The following is a 16,799-nucleotide window of genomic DNA, read 5'->3' as shown; positions in this document are numbered from 1 at the left end:
GTTTTCACTTTCGACCATCGAGCACCATCTGACACACGGGTTTTTCAAATTTGAGCAACTTTACGCAAGTTTGAGGCACTTTGAGCCCTCTCTCACGACTTGAGGAGCAACTTCCTCAGCCACACGCGGATTTGTAATACCACGGAATCCAAACTGGTTCACATGTCTTGATCGGCAACCTTTCTCCGTAGGATTTTTACAAGTGGGTTTAATTTTGATACATTTCTATTTAATTTTGAAATCTAAAGTGTAATTTGTGTATTTTTTAAAAGGAAGAAGAAGAAGAACAGAAGAACGATGGTTCAAAGGCTCACGTTAAGGCGGCGGCTTAGTTATAACACAGCCAGCAACCAGAGACGAATGTAAGTTTCAAGTTCAATTTAGTACCAATTAGTTTTGACTGTTTGTGTTTAATTTGTTTTATTTTATTCAGTGTCCGTACCCCCGGCGGCCGACTGGTTTACCAATATGTAAAGAAGCCCAGGAAGGTCCCCAAGTGTGGGAACTGCAAGGTGACACTCCGTGGTATTGCGCCTGCAAGATCTCGCGAAAGGTCACGACAATCCAGACGGTTGAAAATGGTCAAGCGAGCCTATGGAGGTGTCCTTTGCCACAAATGCGTGAAAGAGCGGTGAGTCTTACTAAATAATTGGACGAGTTGATGATAATTGTGATGTTTAAATGTGTGAGGCGACAGTTGTGAACAGAACAATATTGAGGGTGAGAGATGAGAGATGATTTTAATGACATTATTTATAATTCCATTTTCCAGCATCGTTCGAGCCTTCCTCATAGAAGAACAGAAGATCGTCGTTAAGTTGATGAAGTCTCAGTCCCCCAAAGGAAAGGCAAAGGTCGCTGCTAAGTGATGGGATTAAGTTTGTATAACTTTTAATGTTGAAATAAATTTAAAACACAAAGTTGTAAGTTATGGATTGAACAAATCTATTTATTTTAAGTTAACATGTACGCAACTTAACTAGCTAATTGGTTTCTTAATTTACAACTCATTTCTTGGTGTCGGTTCTTTAGTCACAATTTTTTGAATTTCTCTCAATCCTTCCAACACCATTTTGATTTGGGCCTTAATGCTGAGTTCCTTCTGAGTCAGTTCGTCGGCACGGGCATTTAGAAAGAACAACTTTTTGTCACAAAATTTCAGTGCATCTTTTCCAGTCATTTGCAGCCAAATGCCACATCCGATGTCAACTGTGAATGTCTTGGTGCTAGGAATTTCTGCCTGGACATAAAAATTTGACCCAATGTCCACCCTAGTTTTCAATTTTGTTCCTAATCCTATATCACCATCATCCTCCCCTCCTCCAGTGGCTGCAGAAAGCTTTCCCATAATTGTTTGGAGTTCAATGTACTGGGCAATTTCATTGTAAAGCTCGTCGCGACGGTCAAGCGTTGTTTTCAAATCAACTCGTAGCACCTCGTTTAAGAAGTTTTCATATTTGCTGACTTTCTCCATGTCGATAAAGTCAGGACCTGGCATTGCAGATTTTGGTCGAGATGTGGGTGTTGACGTTTCGTTGAAAAGTAGGTATTTTTATCAAGATTGAATATTTCTTTGTTCTCGTCAGTTCTTCAACATATGCACTTTATTATTACATCTGCAATATAATAATAGTAAAATGTAGCATATTAATTATTTGGAAAATAGATGTTACAAATTGGATGCATATACCTATTAGAGGTTAAGGGTGTGGTAAAAAGATGTCACATAATTGAATTGATTATCTTCATTTAGCTAAAAATAGTTCGCATGTGTATCCAAATATTTGCATGAGGTTACATGAAGATTGCATCTCTCGTAATGAAAATCCTCTCTATATGCAAGTAGTTTCATGCTCGCGAGGAGCAATAAAATATGCAAACATCTAATACCTTGTAAACGGCGTTACAGATAGCATTAAATCTTGTATGTTCCGATCATAGTTTTAGATTGTGTAATGTTGAGAATGATTAGATAACCCCATTGCATTGGCGATATGACATCTGCGACACCATTTCCTTTGTCAATTTACAGGAAAGTTACAACAGGATGATGTGTCAAATATATTGCACAACCAACTAAAACTTCTTAGCATATTCTGACAAGTAAATTGCCAGCATGAAGTTGAATTCTCATGATGATTGTGGATTGATTCTGATGTGAACAAGTTGTGTATGCAATCGCTGATTTTTAGCTCACCCCAACATAGTAACATCTGCTCTGTACATTCCACCATCAAAAAGTCTACGAAATCATTAAAAAGTCAACGTGGTGGCTTCTTCTGCATTCTGACGGCCTTGTGAATTGTTCAGGATAATAAACCGGCTACTAACGAGTTCTGCAATTGATTTGCCCATCAACTAAATAAAAGATATTCATGGTGGAAGGAGGAAAGGCAATTGAATTATTCGAGTGTGCAACTTTTGGTAGACTGGCCGAATTTAAAACAATATTTGGATCCTTAATTTGAAAGGTAAGATTTATCCGATCATGCAAATATCCGAAATCTTTGTATTTTTTCCAAGATGACAGTGGTTCATTTAAAACTAGCAATTTCCAGAATAAAATTAGATTTTATTCTGGAATGAACTGGTTCATTCATAGTGGTCACTATCTTGATTAGGCAAAAATACAACAGTTTGTAAATTGTAAGTTGTAACTTTGTTTACTATATTTGTTCTTGGGTTCACGAGAATTGTAAAAGAAAATAAATGCAAAAATTTGGAGCACACGATCTATCTCTAGTAAAAGCGATTGTGGACCTTTATAACCTCAAACTGCTCAACATTTATTTAAATTTGAACAATTGCTTCGCATCGTCATTGTCTTTTTATGTAATATTAAATATTTGCATTGGTAGGATATTTTTACCTTGCAAATGGTATATTATTTGGAAGGTAAACTTATTTGGCTCTATAACGGGATAATTTATATTTTCCGTTTCTGCTTTGTACTTACGAAAGTTTCATTTGACGCATAAAGTTTACGACTGTAGATCTGGGAACTGATTTATGGTAATGACTTATTTATAGACTTACGAGTAATTTTGTAAGTAGTTAAATTATTAGTTGAATTATATTCTACATGATGAGGTGTAAAGGTCAATAGTTTCTCTCACTATTATTGGTAAAACATTCAGCAAATGGTATAGTACTCAAGTACTCAGGATGCTCGGTGTTTTTTAAAAATAAGTACAACATTCATTTCTATTTAGTTAAGGCCACGGTATATGCATTATAAGCTGGTCTTTCTTCCGTAGGAAATATTGATTGATAGTTTGATGGATACATTTGCAATTTACAGGTTTTACGTCATGTACATTATTCATGAATTCATGTTCATGAGCACATTACATGTAGAATTTAACAAAATATTTTTCCTTTTACAGTTAGACCCTCGATTCGACTCGACTGACACATTTCCATCTTCAACCCTTTCGACAACGCTACACGCTAAATCATCATGGCCCATGTCCCGTAAGTTATTATGAAATACAATTTTTTTCCTCTAACAATTCAATTCAACGCTTATGGAAATACTCCACTCCCAATTTCTTTTCGTAATATCTATCAAAAAAATTTCTCCAACGTGTTGTTGAAATTTTGTAACCCCAAACTTATTATAAAGTACGAATGTGTCTAAAATATTTGCATGAAAAATGCTTACTACTATGTGTGAAAAAGAAGGTCAACAAGCCAATCGATATTAGGTCATGTGTATTTCTGAAGTCATATCGAGACCAATTATTTTAATATTTATAATTTATTGTAGTGAAGGAATTTTATTCGGCATGGGAAACCCACTGCTCGATATTTCCGCTGTCGTGGACCCCAGTTTTCTCGAAAAGTACAATCTGAAGCCCAACGACGCCATTTTGGCCGCAGATGAGCACTTACCAATGTACGAAGACATGGTTGCCAACTACCAAGTTGATTACATTGCGGGTGGTGCAACACAAAATGCACTTCGGACCATGCAGGTCAATTTTGTACTACAAGCAACATTTATGAAAGAATGACTATGTTACTATATTCTTTTATTTATTCCGTAGTGGGTTCTAAAACGTCCTAAAGCTACCACTTTCATGGGTGGTGTTGGAACCGACAAGTTTTCTGAGGTGCTAGAAAAAGGTGCTCTAGACGACGGGGTGAACGTGCAATATCAAAAGATGTCTGAACACCCCACGGGTACGTGTGCCGTTTTGGTCACTGGGAAAAACCGCAGTTTGTGTGCCTATCTGGGTGCTGCCAATCACTTTAAAAAGGAGCATCTGGACAAGCCTGAGAATTTGGCGTTGATGGAGAAAGCCAAGTTTTACTACATTTCCGTACGCCCATTACCCTATAACTAATTCCGTGATCTAATTTATCTGATTTTCTTTTAAATACTTGCTGCAGGGATTCTTTCTAACCGTCAGCCCTGATAGCATACTCCAAGTGGCACAACATGCTGCTGCTAACAATATGCCATTCATGATGAACCTAAGTGCGCCTTTCATATCACAATTTTTTACCGACCGATTAAACTCTGTAATGCCCTACATTGATGTTCTGTTTGGAAATGAATCCGTAAGATTGGTTTTGTGAAGTTATTTATACAAGTAGTAGTTAATTTGTTCACAATTTGGTGTTTTTATGAAATAGGAAGCTGAAGCATTCTCTCAAGTTCAAAAGTTTGGATTGACAGACGTTACTGAAATCGCAAAGAAAATCCTTACTCTTCCAAAGGAAAATAAAAGCCGGCCACGCATGGTCGTCTTTACTCAGGGCGAAGGTCCCGTAATTGTTGCTCAGGGTTAGTAATCAAAGATGCAGTTGTAAGTTGTAACTGCAGATTTGCAAATGATGCATACATATATTGCAGAAAGTGGAGTAAAAACTTTTCCCATCATTGTTCTTCCTGTGGAAAAGATTATCGATACCAATGGTGCCGGAGATGCCTTCGTTGGAGGTTGTGCATATAAATATAATATTATACAATGCCAGATAAAAATTCTTAGTATTTTTTAAAAAAATATATATGACCATTTTTGTATTTTAACAGGGTTCTTAGCCCAATACGTACAAGGAAAGCCTATTGAAGAGTGTGTAAAATGTGGAATTTGGACGGCTACAGTAATCATTCAAGAGCAGGGCTGTCATTTCCCCAAGGACAAGGAATACTCTTCAGATTAAAATTGAAGCAGCTCCACCGTTGTTGATATTCATTTACAATTTGACTAATTCATTTTCTTTCCAAAACCAACTATTATTGTAAATTCAGAACATTTTTGTGTTCGTTTGGCATTTGATATTATGTATGTACTAAAAGTGAACTAATTTGATACATGTTCTAACAGCGTGCTCAGAATCAGGAATAAGGACCAAGGACCAACCAAGTTTTAGATTAGAGATAATAGATTCAATATGCACAATATTTTCTAGACAAATTGTAATTGCAAAAAAAAATTGGGCGAAATATAATTCCATTTACACCGGGTTTACATTTATTTCACTGTTTTATTCAAGTCCTATGGACTTAATAGTATCGTTACTTGACTTGATTAACAACTTTTGAGCTCATCATAGTATTTTGAATGTAGCACATATGTAATAGTACATAATATCATATCACGTTTCGCTATTGTGTAGCTTTCATTCACCTTTCATCAAGATTGTGGTATAACCGAAGGTCTCTTTCTTCTTGCATTGCTTTGCTGATGCTAACGTTTCATAATTCATTAAACTATTTCTCTACCCAACAAAATGTCTAATAATTGTCCAATAATCCTACTTCTTACTTAGTTTACTTAATTATAATGATGATCATGATATCGTGGTTGGTATTTAATGCAGATTTTGAGAATATAGTCTATTTTACAATTACGATACTGGGAATAAATAAACGACAAGGAAAGTATGTGGCAACTATCAATTCTAAATAATTTACACATAATTAACTGATCTCATCATTTACTCTTCTTTTCCATTTCGTCCAAATAGGCCTGAAATCTTTTAAGTAGCGTGGCTGGATCCTGCACTTTAGGACACTGTAAGTTAAAAGGTCCCACAAGGAGGACGAGGAAACAATATAATTTCAACCCTTAATACTTTGAGAAGTGACTTTAACTTACGGTGTCATTGTTTTGGCAGTAATACATTCCAGCATAAATACCCAATCCGAATGAGATCTGATATGAAAGACAACCAAAAGCAAAATAGAACTTCAAGTCAATTGTATAAAATTCTAACTAACATAATCTACACAAACTGTCGTTTATCGTATAACTTTCGGCTAAAAGCATTCCAAACATAATTTATATGAAGAGAAGCTGACTTTAACAGTTTCAGTCAGCTACTCTTGTTAGAGTTGGACAAAATGATCCTTTAACCACACCCCCTCTTTAAACCTCCCACCCTCAAACTATTCTTGATTTGATAAGTAGTATTAGGTCGGTAAATCTTAGATGTGAGAGAAAAACATTGCTTACGAAATGGCTAATGAGTCCCATCCTTTTTAAAATTTGCATAAAACGTCCGACCCGATCCCCTTCTTGAATATGCAGCCGATAAGAACGCCACAAACAAAGGAAATATTTCCAGTAGTTTTCAAAATATGAAGGAAATGCAAACTAGATAAAATTTCTGTAAATGATTTTTATGGTCAATTTTGCTTTCTCTCTGAATAGTTTGGAGTGGATGATCGAACAAACCGCAGCAACTCCCGCAGCACAAGTTTCTCACCAACCGAAAACTTAGGACAAAAGGATTAGTGAAAACCAAATTGAGCATAGTGAAGTGAGATTTTTAAAAATGTATGCATATCGTATATCGACCACACTAACTAAATATAAATTTTGTTTTACTAATAAATGTTTTTGTTCGACTATTTACAAATTATGGAGAAACTAACTAATAAATTCTCCTAATGCCTCTCAATAAATAGTCAATTGTCTCAATTTCCCATAAAACCACACCCACGCCAATTGTACCCTGTTCTGTCTCCTTCCCTCTTGTCCTCTCCACCCACCCATCTAACATTTTCATTCATCGTCCATACAAAAAATTTCAAATATGCAAAGTAAAGTTTCCTAAAAATGTGAAAATAGGAATTTGTCCACGAAATTCTTGCGAGGCAGCTTGTCTCAGACAGGAAAACGATTTTCTCCAAAGTTCATTCGCTTGTTGGAGAATATGCAAATGTAACTCCGCCCCTCTCTCTGACCTGGCCTATCGTGACTCGTGAGTGAGCAGAAAAAAACGTCAGCGTCACTCACTCCAGTTCACTCACTCGCTCCACTCCTCCAGTCTGCCTTCAGCTCTTGATCGAGTAGCAAGCAAGAAAAAAACTCTCTCCAAATTTTCCAGGTAAGTTTCCACAAGTTTTTTTTCGGAAACTTTCACAAGTTCCCCACTGGTACACCCACCTCCCACTGCCACTCCTGCTCTTTTAATTGCATCGGTAGGTGTGGCTTCGAGGAGGTGGTGTTCTTTTGTGGTATTTATTACTATTCGTAAAATTTTCGTTTTTTTCTCTTTCTCTGCTGTTGTGAGGCATTCCCCCCGCTCATAATTCAAGTGGGGGCAGACAGCCCAGTCATTTTTGTGAAGAGCTTTGTAGGGGGGTCAGGTTTTGATGGGGTTTAAACTTTTTTGGGGGTGATTTTTTTTTTCTCCGAGAGAAGTTTGCTTGCTGGCGGCCATGTTGGGCTGAGAGCAGCATGCCTCCTCTTTCTTTTCTCTTTCACACGAGAGGTCACTTTCACCCTCGCGCAGTGCAACGAACTTCGAGATTCGTGTTATTTTTTTCTCACTTTTAGTCATGTTAGAATCAACGGAAAAAAATTGTTTTTTCTTATAGAAAAATTTATTCTGTTCCACATATTCAACAAGGAATTTAAAATGGAACAAGAAGCAAAATCACTGGGACGTGGCCGGGCCAAAGGAAGAAATCGGTTTGTCGTGAGTGATTTTATAAATTATTTGTTCACCATTTTTAAGTATAAACCTTTCGTCCTGAATGTTATTAAATAAATTCATAACACAAATATGATTAAAGTTGACTGACATTAAGCAATTATTAATATTTCTTAATGTTTCAGCCACAAGGTGCTCCAGCAGGGAGTGACATCGACAGTGATGCTTCAGTCATGTCATTTTCAACGGCGTTGGAAATTGATTCGATCAGTCGTAAGTGAATCATAATATTTTATTTCTGATTATAATAATAACAGTACTAACCTGAGAGACTGGTAATTTAAATGGTTCATTTTCTGCACAGTTCGGGACAACGACGCTGGCTCTCAGTCGAGTTCGAGCACCTACGCTCCATCGTCTACCGTCACGGGAACAACTGACAACATGAGCAGCGATGAATCAGTCTCGACGACGCGACAGTCTACTGAGACTGGATCCTCGGGTGGTAGGACATCAACATCCAACTACTCGCAGGAGTCATCGATTGTGAAAACAATCAACGATGGCTTCAACAAAGTGGGAGAGGATGGCCACAAAGTGCAGGTGGTGACCAACTACTACCAAATGAACGAGACTCCCGACTTTCATCTATATCAATTCCGGGTCGACTTTACCCCTGTTGAAGACAATACGTCTATCAAGAAAGCCCTCCTACGCCAACATGAAGACACTTTGAACAAGTATGTCTTTGATGGATCTGTTATGTACAGGACCCGGCTGATTCCCAAGGAGTTTCAGACGTTGCACGCTACTAGTGTTGCGGGAAACGTGGCCTACACCATCACCATCCGCTTGGTTGGACAAGTGAACCCAGAAGATTCCATGTATCTTCAATTTTACAATATCGTCATGCGAAAGACCATGACATTAATCAACATGGAAGAATTGGGTAGGAATATGTATGACCGGGCGGCGGCCATAAAGTTTCCGCAAGACCGGTTGGAACTGTGGCCTGGGTTTATCACGGCCATTCGGAATCACGAGAGGGGAACGCTCTTGTGCGTTGAAGTGACTCACAAGGTCCTTCGAACTTGTACCGTCCTGGATTTGATGCGGGCTATCAAGCAGCCTGGAATGTCCGCCAACGACTTCGTAAGTCATTTGTTTATTTACATTTTTTAATGATCGTAATTTGTATGAATAAATTTTCACTCATTTTTCGTTTGATATGTTTTTTATTAGGAGAAAGCTGTCCGAGCCGAAATCGAGGACACGATCGTCATGACCCACTACAACCGGCGAACTTACACAATCTCGGATGTGGACTTTAAGGCCACCCCTGCATCGAGCTTCCGTGGACAGGACGGCTCCATCCAGACGTATGCAGAGTACTACCAACGACGCTATAACATCACCATCACGGATGAGATGATGAAACAGCCGCTGCTGGTGTCCAAACCAAAAAAGAAGGACATCAACAAAGGAGTAACCGGGGACATTTATTTGTTGCCCTCACTCTGTAACCCTACGGGGCTTTCCAACGATATGCGTAAAAATTTCTCCCTGATGAAGCGATTATCCGAACATCTCCACATGGATCCTACAACTCGCAAGAAAAAGTTGGACGAATTCATGTACCGGCTAACGACAAACGAAAAGGTGCAAGAGGAGTTTGCAGCTTGGAACATCAAATTTGCTGCTACTGCGCTGAACACCGAAGCCAGAATCATGAAGAAGCAGCAGATCGTTCTTGGACCCGACCCCGACAGTCCAATCTTGCCTGATGACAAGGGCGACTGGACGCGCCCAATGAAGAGTGAGTCATTTATCTTTTGATCTTACCTCTGATGCATTTATTTACCAATTTGTGTTCTAATTAGTTGGCATGCTTCTTTTATTCCAGCCTCTCGCAGCGAGATGTTGAAACCTGAACATGTGAAACGATGGGTGGTCATGAGCCCGCCAAAGGACGTTCCCGCGACCCGATCATTCTTGACCACTCTCAAGAAGATGGGACAGGAAATTGGGATCCAAGTGTCTCAACCTCTGGACATGTAAGCTTGTTTTTCTCGTTTAGGAAGATAAACTGGCATTTTTTTGTAACGGATTTATTTTTTTCTTGTATTTGCAGCATCGAGTATGACGTCAATAGATATGACCAGACCATTCTGGATGAGAAGATTCGAAACTTCGGACAATTGGACCTTGTATTCTTCGTTCTTCCGAATAATACACTTCGCCGATATGCGGAGATTAAGAACTACACTACGCTCGTGTTGGGAGGTAACTTTCTTGTCTTTTCATCTCGTCCAATTACTATTAAATACAAGGTCTTGTAATTTTTTTCTCCTTCTTCAGTTCCATCCCAATGCTTTTTGTCGAAGAACTTGACAAACAAAAACCTGAACTCGATTGCAAGTAAGGTTATCATCCAGATGACAGCCAAATTGGGCGGTGTACCATGGTCGGTGAAAGTGCCTCTGAAAGTAATTTGATTTTGTTTTTATTGATAAAATAATGTCGTCATAATTTCTTGTTCGAAAATTGAATGGTTTTGGTTCGATTTCTTGCAAATAATAGAAGCTGATGGTGTTGGGATTGGACGTCTACCATTGCAGCAATCGAAAAGGAGAAAGTGCTGGAGCGTTGGTGGCAACAAGCTCCCCCTCACTAACATCGTACCTCTCCTTAGTCTCCTTCCACAAGGACAAATCCGAGCTGGCAACAAATCTGTTTACAGATTTCACGAGTAAGTAATCTTGAACGTTTACATGTTTTTTCATTATAACAAGTCCTTTGGTGATTTTTTCTTTTGTTTACTTTCAAGTTATGTTGCAAGAATCCATGCGCATCAATCAATACCTCCCCAGCAAAATCGTGATGTATCGTGATGGTGTCGGCGAGGGACAAATTGGCTACGTCCTATCCCACGAGATCGCCCAAATGAAGCTGGCGATTACGGATGTCTACGGAGCGGCCGGAGAGGAGATGCCCAAGCTCACCTTCGTCATTGTGACGAAGAAAATCAATACGCGAGCGTTTCTAAATGGGAAGCAAAATTTGCCTGTCGGTACTGTTATCGACACAGGGGTCACGCTCCCAGAAAGGTGAATTAACATTCATTCATTTTCACTACCTAATTTCCATATCATTCAAATTTGTCAACAACTTCTGTTTGTTCCTTCACAGATACGATTTCTTTCTCGTGTCCCAGGATGTGCGCCAAGGAACCGTGAGTCCCACAAACTACAACGTGGTTTTGGATGAAATGGCGATGCCGGCGGATCGGCTCCAGCTCCTAACTTACAAGATGTGCCATCTATATTTCAACTGGAGTGGAACGGTGGCCGTCCCAGCGCCATGTCAGTATGCTCACAAGCTGGCCTACATCACTGGCGTCGCCATCGGAGAAAGAGCCTTGCCATCACTGACGGAAAAATTGTGGTACCTTTAAAAATCTTTCGAAAAAATATTTTCACTGTTGCGTTGCTTATAGTTTAGCATTTAATAACGCGACGTTAGTTATTATTAGTTTTTTGTATGAAAATATTTACCATTTTGTTGTTGATAATACATGTTATCTAAAAAAAATTCTGAAGAGTAATAAATGAGTAAAACTTAATCTGTGATTGTACTTAATTTCTTATTATCTCTGGAAAAAGGAGTAGCATAAAATTACAAAAATTTACTAGCCATTGCATAAATATCAAGCGTGTACTCACTACTCACGCGGCAGACACGGGCTAAAACTGTTATTATTTCATGCCGGAATAGTATAAGGACATTAAAACTTACGAAGAATATATAGATTGTAGACATTAGTTTCTTCCGATGATATGGTAAATAATAAATATCTGGGTAAATGTACTACATTACATCATCATCTCGCAAGACCGTAATACTTAATATTAATGTGTAGTTGTGTAGATATATATTTCTCGATTTAAATTATTAAAACCTTAGAATAATGCATGGTAGAATAGAATATAGTTAATACATGTAGTTAGTTTAGACGATATCAATTTAAAGCAGTCAGCATATTTAGTCAAGGTAATTTTAGTTCTTCAGACTTGTAGGGAGTGAAGCATGTGGTGCGTTCTGGTGGATTCGACTTCCAGCCGGACATCGCCCAATTTTCTTTCTAGTTGTGACTTGAAGGATTGCAATTTTTGATATACGGCCCAGTCAGGTTCCTATATGGCGAAACAAATAATGATCAATAATTCGGTGAGTAATTTAATTACATATTTTCTTCATTAAAATACCTGAGATCGCATCCTCGGGTTCCATCTACAGTAATATCCCGTCCAAGTTTTCATATGACGAATGGCAGGGTTTGGTAGTAGCACATGGGCTAGTCTATCGTGTTTCCGAACCTGAGTAAAAAGTATAAGCAGAGTATCTATGAACATTCGTCTCATCGTTGAGGCCAAACTACCCGGGCTAATACGCTTTCCATATGATTCAGAGTAATGTTATTATGTATACAATAAGTGGAAATAGTAAATAAAGATAAAGTTGTATTTTACGTATTTTGTAAATTGTAACTTTGTGATTGTGAAAGTGTGATAGAACTAGTGAAAATGGAGAATATTAAGGATATGAGTGAAGAACAATTACTGGAAGGAATTTCATTTCATTCTCAACAAATAACAAACTTCAACAATGAATTGTGGAGGAGAAAGCGTGAATCGATTGAAAGTGCTTCGAGTTCTTCCGTGTCAATTGGTGCCCCCTCTCCCAAAACCATGCGAGTCAGACGAATTCAAGATGAAGATTCGGACACTGATTTGGAGACTGATTTGGAGACTGTGAAAAACAAAGGTCCAATATCTGTAAGGAGAACTGTGAAATTCCATGACCAGAACGAGGATTGTAAACTGTGTCCATTATTCCATGATGATGATACTCCAATTAAAAACAAGTAAATATCTGATTGGGATAACTATGAACGATGATATAACAATGGCTGATTCATTAAATTGCAGATTATATCCGAGTCGTCCACTTACGTTTAAGGAAGGGACGCCGTTCGATTGCACCAACATAAACAAAGGTGTGTATGCCACCATTTGCATTAACCCAAACTGCAAATTTGCAACCGACGGACATCCGAATGTCATTTATTTCGGGAGGAGTGATGATCTAAAGATCCGTTTGGCACACGATCATCTGCGCCATGTGGAAACTGCGCAACTACAGTTTCTACAAGATGGTAAACATGGTGCCACGGGAATGGACTCACACTTTGTTGGAGCTTGCTACGGGTACATGAGGTTTTTGATTCTTCAAAGAATAGATAAGAGAAAACAACAAGAGAGTAAGTCATCCTTACTATGTTCTACAGGCATCCTTATGAATGTGATTCAATCTGTGTCATTTTTCTATGCAGAAAAAGAAACAAGATACATGCACCGCTTTGGTACTCTGAATCCAGCTATTGGCATGAATGGAGCTGTCAGTTACTCCCCACATCCAGCAAGACAAGTCGTTACCTCAGACAAATTTGAGTTCAGACGTTATTCTAAAGGAGGAAAACGACAATTGTACGTATTTACATGTATATAGTGTTACCTAATGAAATAAATGTTCATTCATTCATTCATTCATTTGATTCATTTGATTTTCAGAGTGCCAGAGATCGATTGGCAACTAATTGTTGCAGCAGCAATTTTGCATGAGGATTCAAAGTTTAATAAACTAAAAAACCAGGCCACTACAGCACAAATATGTGACTATATTGTAGAATTCTTCCCACACTATGCAGCAAAATCTAGTAACATCGTCGATACTTTTCGCAACCGTTTGAATGACATGTTGAAACCAAACAAACCGACACATTCAGAAACAATTTATGCAAAATGGTTTATGAAAGCACAAGTAGGAGTCAACCGGCAAACACCATCCATTTTTGCATTGAACGACCCCTCGTCCATCACACAACTGGTGGAAAAAGGTGTAGCTGACCTCAAAAAGTGGGAGGCTATCCAAGCAGAAAAAGAGGAATCATCGTCATCCTCAACAACTAGCAGATCTACTCGAAAATCATATAAAGAGGATAGTGCAGATGATGTGGACAGTGAATAAAACTTGTTTGTCTTTCAAATGCCGAAATAAATCTTTCAATGTAATCTTAAAATCACCAAAAAACTTACCAAATCATTTTCCTTTGGTAAGAGGACACGATTGGCACCCGTCTCTTCACAGTAGAACGGATTCAGATATAATTCCTTCCTCGAGTTGATACTTGACCATAAGGAAACGGTTTTCTTCTTCAAGTCGTTCGTCCACCTTTCTCTTTCCGTGTTGTAGAGGAATGTCCCAAATCGACAAGAGTACAGATGGTCGAGGATTGTGATGAGAAAGTACTCATTAAACTCGAAGGCATAAGGAAATTGGAGAGTTATTTGGTAAACTGAATCCACCCACTGGAGGAAGACTGGCGAGCGATCCGCATCTGAATGGCGATCATCTCCGTGACCAATTCGCTATAATTGACGATCAAATAAAATTTAATAAAGATGCTTTAAATATTAAGTGATAGCTTTGCAATCCATACATTTTGGAACTTATGCCCAAAACTGAGCCATTCCTTCTCGATTAGGACTTCAAATCCCTTCAATGTTCGGTAGTATGGGTCGAGCAGCAACATTGAGAGTGATGTCAACTGAAATTAAGCAAGATTTAAGTAAAATCATTATTGAAATTGGATAAGATAATAAAATGTGAATCCTGAATCGTACATACCTGTGAGGTTCTGTCCCATCCATCCGAACAATGTACTAGCACTGATGTTTTGTTATTTTCCACTTTATCTACAATGCGGACAGCGCCTGATATTATGCACTTGATATGTTCCAGCCATCTCGTTTCTTCCACATTTGATAGCCATTTACTGTCGTCGATTGTAGGGTAACAAATATCTGCAAGTGTACAAGAAATGTAATCCATGCATTTTAATTCACGCAAATTAATAATTCTATTACTAAAACCATCATAATTACCACATGCTATGTAAATACCTTTCAATTTCCCCAAAGAACTTCGCATAACGTGAATATTATGAATATCCAAAAATACTAGTTCAATGTTCTGATACACATCTTCAGATTCATAGCCTCCTCCCTTCGTTTTATTTGCCAAAGCATTAGCACTGAAATAGACAAAATACAAAATTAATTACACACATTTTATTGTATTTTCAAATTAATTCGTTCCTTACTTTGGTCTGGCATCCATAACGTAAAGTTTATGTGCCTGAGCGTTTGCGTCTAGAATCATTTGCAGATACCGTTCATCGTCCTTATTCCTCCTCGCGGCGACACCCACCATGGGTTGACTCGCCCGGGTGATGCTCGCTTGACTGAAGGGGTGTAACCAAGATATGACTGGTAGTCTACTTCGAGACCTGAACGATGCCACCGAGCGGATAAGTTCTTCTTCAGCAGCGGCAGGAATGGCCCAAACTGAAGGGTAACTATCACACAAGTCGTACTTGTCGTTCAACCTTGTAATCTTCCACGATTCGTTGGGTATTCCCTGCAATTAAAAACGTTATATTATTGTGTTAATTCTTAATACCAATCACGAAATTAAGTTATTAACATACCAAACGCTTTAACTCTTGAATGGGTTCATATACACTCCATCCATACTCTGGAAACTGTTCACTATACGAAAAGGCAAATGGTAACAACTTTTTCGAAATTGGAAACGCGAGTTGTTGTAAATCCTCAAAGAATTCTCGTCTTGAATGATTTTCAGGATTGTGGGCAAACTTTAAGCTGCGGACGTCCTTACAAAATATTTCAATCCCGTACGAGTTTTCTCCTCTGCTGGAAACCCCACCCACTTTCTCTACCCGATTTACCTGCAAAATAATCAAACTCCAAGTTAAACCCTTAATAATTTTTACTTTTACAACTTTTTTATGCAACTATCGGCTCACCACTCCTAAAGGCACTTCAAACGTATTTTGTCTATCTTTACTGGCAAAATATAATTTATAATTTGTTAGATACAAATTCCCTTTGATAGGTCCACCAAAGGGGCATAGATAGGTCACATCTCTACTCATTCGCTGCAATTTTTCTCCCGGAATTACTGGAACTTCTTCTCCCTAACACAAAAATTATGAAATATGAAATTTAATAACTTTCTAAAATTCATGAACCTTACATTGGCAGGCCTATCACTGCTAAACACGGCGGAGGACTGATATCTGGAGATATGCGGCTCGTTCGACGTCGAGCTGGTGGAACTTTGACCTTGCGAATCCTACAAAAGTTCAATAACTTAATAAATTACATTTACACAATTTTAATCCTAAAAACCTTCTCAAACCTTAGAAAAAGATGACTTAGAATCTGATGATAACGATTCACTCGACCCGTTTCCACCCCTTTTAGGTATTGCACCACTACTACTACTGCCACTCCCACCTCCGTGCATCATGCCCAATGTCAAATTATAATACTTTTAAAAAATCCTTAAATGTTTGCTTAAATGTTGTTAATAAGGAGTGACATTGCATTCATACGTGAGAAACCCGCTGCTGCTTACACAAGTAATAAGTAAAAATAACAAATATCTGCCCAACCCAGGCTAACTTTCGTCTCAAACTAAAATGAGACAGAACGAGTGACACGTATGATACGGGAACTTGAGACCTGCCAAAAAATGTCTCAAAGTACCAATAAATTTTTCACTTTTAAAGTGCCCATTAACTTTAACGGAACTCTTAGAAAGATAACCGTGGCATGGCTGTTAAGTGACTGTTAAGTCACATACATAACAGACTATTGTAGATGAGCGATTATGACAGGATTGAGACTAAATTGTTAAAAATGCGAACATAACAAAGAGTGTTACTGGGTTTTTGTTGTTGACGAAGATGGAACATGTGC

At 38.3% G+C, this 16,799-nt stretch overlaps 6 protein-coding genes across 11 annotated transcripts; 4 read left to right on the top strand and 2 right to left on the bottom strand.

Annotated features, from left to right (window-relative positions):
• Positions 1–69: 69 nt before the first annotated feature.
• LOC110845217 (60S ribosomal protein L34) lies at positions 70–931 on the top strand. Its single transcript, XM_022091588.2, has 4 exons — positions 70–202; positions 273–362; positions 434–631; positions 773–931. Exons 2-4 carry the CDS (start codon positions 298–300, stop codon positions 867–869), a joined length of 360 nt encoding a protein of 119 aa, XP_021947280.1. The 5' UTR covers positions 70–202; positions 273–297; the 3' UTR covers positions 870–931.
• On the bottom strand, positions 927–7,122 carry LOC110845216 (protein UXT). 3 transcript variants are annotated; one of them, XR_002547516.2, is made up of 3 exons: positions 6,468–6,790; positions 6,111–6,167; positions 5,466–6,026 (listed from the first exon to the last, which is right to left on the bottom strand). XR_002547516.2 is itself a non-coding variant. In XM_022091587.2 (2 exons), the coding sequence occupies exon 2, from the start codon at positions 1,496–1,498 to the stop codon at positions 1,001–1,003; it is 498 nt and encodes a 165-aa protein (XP_021947279.1). In that variant the 5' UTR covers positions 1,499–1,616; positions 6,468–7,122; the 3' UTR covers positions 927–1,000. The 3 variants fall into 3 exon arrangements, 2 of the variants coding, with proteins under 2 accessions (XP_021947279.1, XP_035703814.1); XM_022091587.2 differs by lacking the exons at positions 5,466–6,026; positions 6,111–6,167 and adding an exon at positions 927–1,616 and having other exon boundaries at positions 6,468–7,122; XM_035847921.1 differs by lacking the exons at positions 5,466–6,026; positions 6,111–6,167; positions 6,468–6,790 and adding exons at positions 927–1,616; positions 1,691–1,935.
• On the top strand, positions 2,106–5,476 carry LOC110845214 (adenosine kinase 2). Of its 2 annotated transcripts, none has more exons than XM_022091583.2 (8): positions 2,106–2,471; positions 3,387–3,474; positions 3,770–3,977; positions 4,050–4,325; positions 4,396–4,566; positions 4,642–4,792; positions 4,862–4,948; positions 5,042–5,476. In XM_022091583.2, exons 2-8 carry the CDS (start codon positions 3,461–3,463, stop codon positions 5,170–5,172), a joined length of 1,038 nt encoding a protein of 345 aa, XP_021947275.1. In that variant the 5' UTR covers positions 2,106–2,471; positions 3,387–3,460; the 3' UTR covers positions 5,173–5,476. The 2 variants fall into 2 exon arrangements, with proteins under 2 accessions (XP_021947275.1, XP_021947276.1); XM_022091584.2 differs by lacking the exon at positions 2,106–2,471 and adding an exon at positions 2,990–3,012.
• Positions 7,123–7,256: 134 nt separating the features above from the next.
• LOC110842737 (piwi-like protein Siwi) lies at positions 7,257–11,515 on the top strand. Of its 2 annotated transcripts, none has more exons than XM_035847920.1 (11): positions 7,257–7,344; positions 7,838–7,938; positions 8,079–8,166; positions 8,258–9,045; positions 9,136–9,709; positions 9,797–9,947; positions 10,025–10,176; positions 10,252–10,379; positions 10,474–10,642; positions 10,721–11,000; positions 11,083–11,515. In XM_035847920.1, exons 2-11 carry the CDS (start codon positions 7,879–7,881, stop codon positions 11,345–11,347), a joined length of 2,655 nt encoding a protein of 884 aa, XP_035703813.1. In that variant the 5' UTR covers positions 7,257–7,344; positions 7,838–7,878; the 3' UTR covers positions 11,348–11,515. The 2 variants fall into 2 exon arrangements, with proteins under 2 accessions (XP_035703813.1, XP_021944228.1); XM_022088536.2 differs by having other exon boundaries at positions 7,280–7,344; positions 7,870–7,938.
• Positions 11,516–16,466, bottom strand: LOC110842738 (myotubularin-related protein 2). The gene is made up of 11 exons (XM_022088537.2): positions 16,237–16,466; positions 16,072–16,170; positions 15,842–16,012; positions 15,503–15,763; positions 15,116–15,432; positions 14,916–15,046; positions 14,641–14,816; positions 14,453–14,560; positions 14,049–14,381; positions 12,159–12,269; positions 11,516–12,086 (listed from the first exon to the last, which is right to left on the bottom strand). The coding sequence occupies exons 1-11, from the start codon at positions 16,345–16,347 to the stop codon at positions 11,958–11,960; spliced, it is 1,947 nt and encodes a 648-aa protein (XP_021944229.1). The 5' UTR covers positions 16,348–16,466; the 3' UTR covers positions 11,516–11,957.
• Positions 12,276–14,043, top strand: LOC110842739. 2 transcript variants are annotated; one of them, XM_022088539.2, is made up of 4 exons: positions 12,276–12,817; positions 12,882–13,213; positions 13,286–13,439; positions 13,524–14,043. In XM_022088539.2, exons 1-4 carry the CDS (start codon positions 12,477–12,479, stop codon positions 13,978–13,980), a joined length of 1,284 nt encoding a protein of 427 aa, XP_021944231.1. In that variant the 5' UTR covers positions 12,276–12,476; the 3' UTR covers positions 13,981–14,043. The 2 variants fall into 2 exon arrangements, with proteins under 2 accessions (XP_021944231.1, XP_021944230.1); XM_022088538.2 differs by having other exon boundaries at positions 12,882–13,439.
• Positions 16,467–16,799: the final 333 nt, after the last annotated feature.

The sequence above is a fragment of the Folsomia candida genome, unplaced genomic scaffold (assembly GCF_002217175.1).
Source record: "Folsomia candida strain VU population unplaced genomic scaffold, ASM221717v1 Fcan01_Sc002, whole genome shotgun sequence".
NCBI classification, from domain to species: Eukaryota; Metazoa; Arthropoda; class Collembola; order Entomobryomorpha; family Isotomidae; genus Folsomia; species Folsomia candida.
The sequence above is the reverse complement of the archived record's forward strand: the minus strand, read 5'-3'. Positions and strand labels throughout refer to the sequence as shown.

Bases quoted from the DNA above. Each gene is read 5' to 3' on its own strand.
- LOC110845217 (XM_022091588.2), top strand. From the start codon at position 298: ATGGTTCAAAGGCTCACGTTAAGGCGGCGGCTTAGTTATAACACAGCC. The intron at 363-433 runs GTAAGTTTCAAG...TATTTTATTCAG, and splicing joins GCCAGCAACCAGAGACGAAT to TGTCCGTACCCCCGGCGGCC. The intron at 632-772 runs GTGAGTCTTACT...TCCATTTTCCAG, and splicing joins CACAAATGCGTGAAAGAGCG to CATCGTTCGAGCCTTCCTCA.
- LOC110845216 (XM_022091587.2), bottom strand. From the start codon at position 1,498: ATGCCAGGTCCTGACTTTATCGACATGGAGAAAGTCAGCAAATATGAA.
- LOC110845214 (XM_022091583.2), top strand. The intron at 3,978-4,049 runs GTCAATTTTGTA...TTTATTCCGTAG, and splicing joins ATGCACTTCGGACCATGCAG to TGGGTTCTAAAACGTCCTAA. The intron at 4,793-4,861 runs GTTAGTAATCAA...CATATATTGCAG, and splicing joins TCCCGTAATTGTTGCTCAGG to AAAGTGGAGTAAAAACTTTT.
- LOC110842737 (XM_035847920.1), top strand. From the start codon at position 7,879: ATGGAACAAGAAGCAAAATCACTGGGACGTGGCCGGGCCAAAGGAAGA. The intron at 8,167-8,257 runs GTAAGTGAATCA...TTTTCTGCACAG, and splicing joins GGAAATTGATTCGATCAGTC to TTCGGGACAACGACGCTGGC. The intron at 10,177-10,251 runs GTAACTTTCTTG...CTCCTTCTTCAG, and splicing joins CACTACGCTCGTGTTGGGAG to TTCCATCCCAATGCTTTTTG.
- LOC110842739 (XM_022088538.2), top strand. From the start codon at position 12,477: ATGGAGAATATTAAGGATATGAGTGAAGAACAATTACTGGAAGGAATT. The intron at 12,818-12,881 runs GTAAATATCTGA...ATTAAATTGCAG, and splicing joins GATACTCCAATTAAAAACAA to ATTATATCCGAGTCGTCCAC. The intron at 13,440-13,523 runs GTACGTATTTAC...TTTGATTTTCAG, and splicing joins AAAGGAGGAAAACGACAATT to AGTGCCAGAGATCGATTGGC.
- LOC110842738 (XM_022088537.2), bottom strand. From the start codon at position 16,347: ATGATGCACGGAGGTGGGAGTGGCAGTAGTAGTAGTGGTGCAATACCT. The intron at 14,817-14,915 runs GTATTTACATAG...GTACACTTGCAG, and splicing joins TTCTTTGGGGAAATTGAAAG to ATATTTGTTACCCTACAATC. The intron at 14,561-14,640 runs GTATGTACGATT...GCTTAATTTCAG, and splicing joins GATGGGACAGAACCTCACAG to TTGACATCACTCTCAATGTT.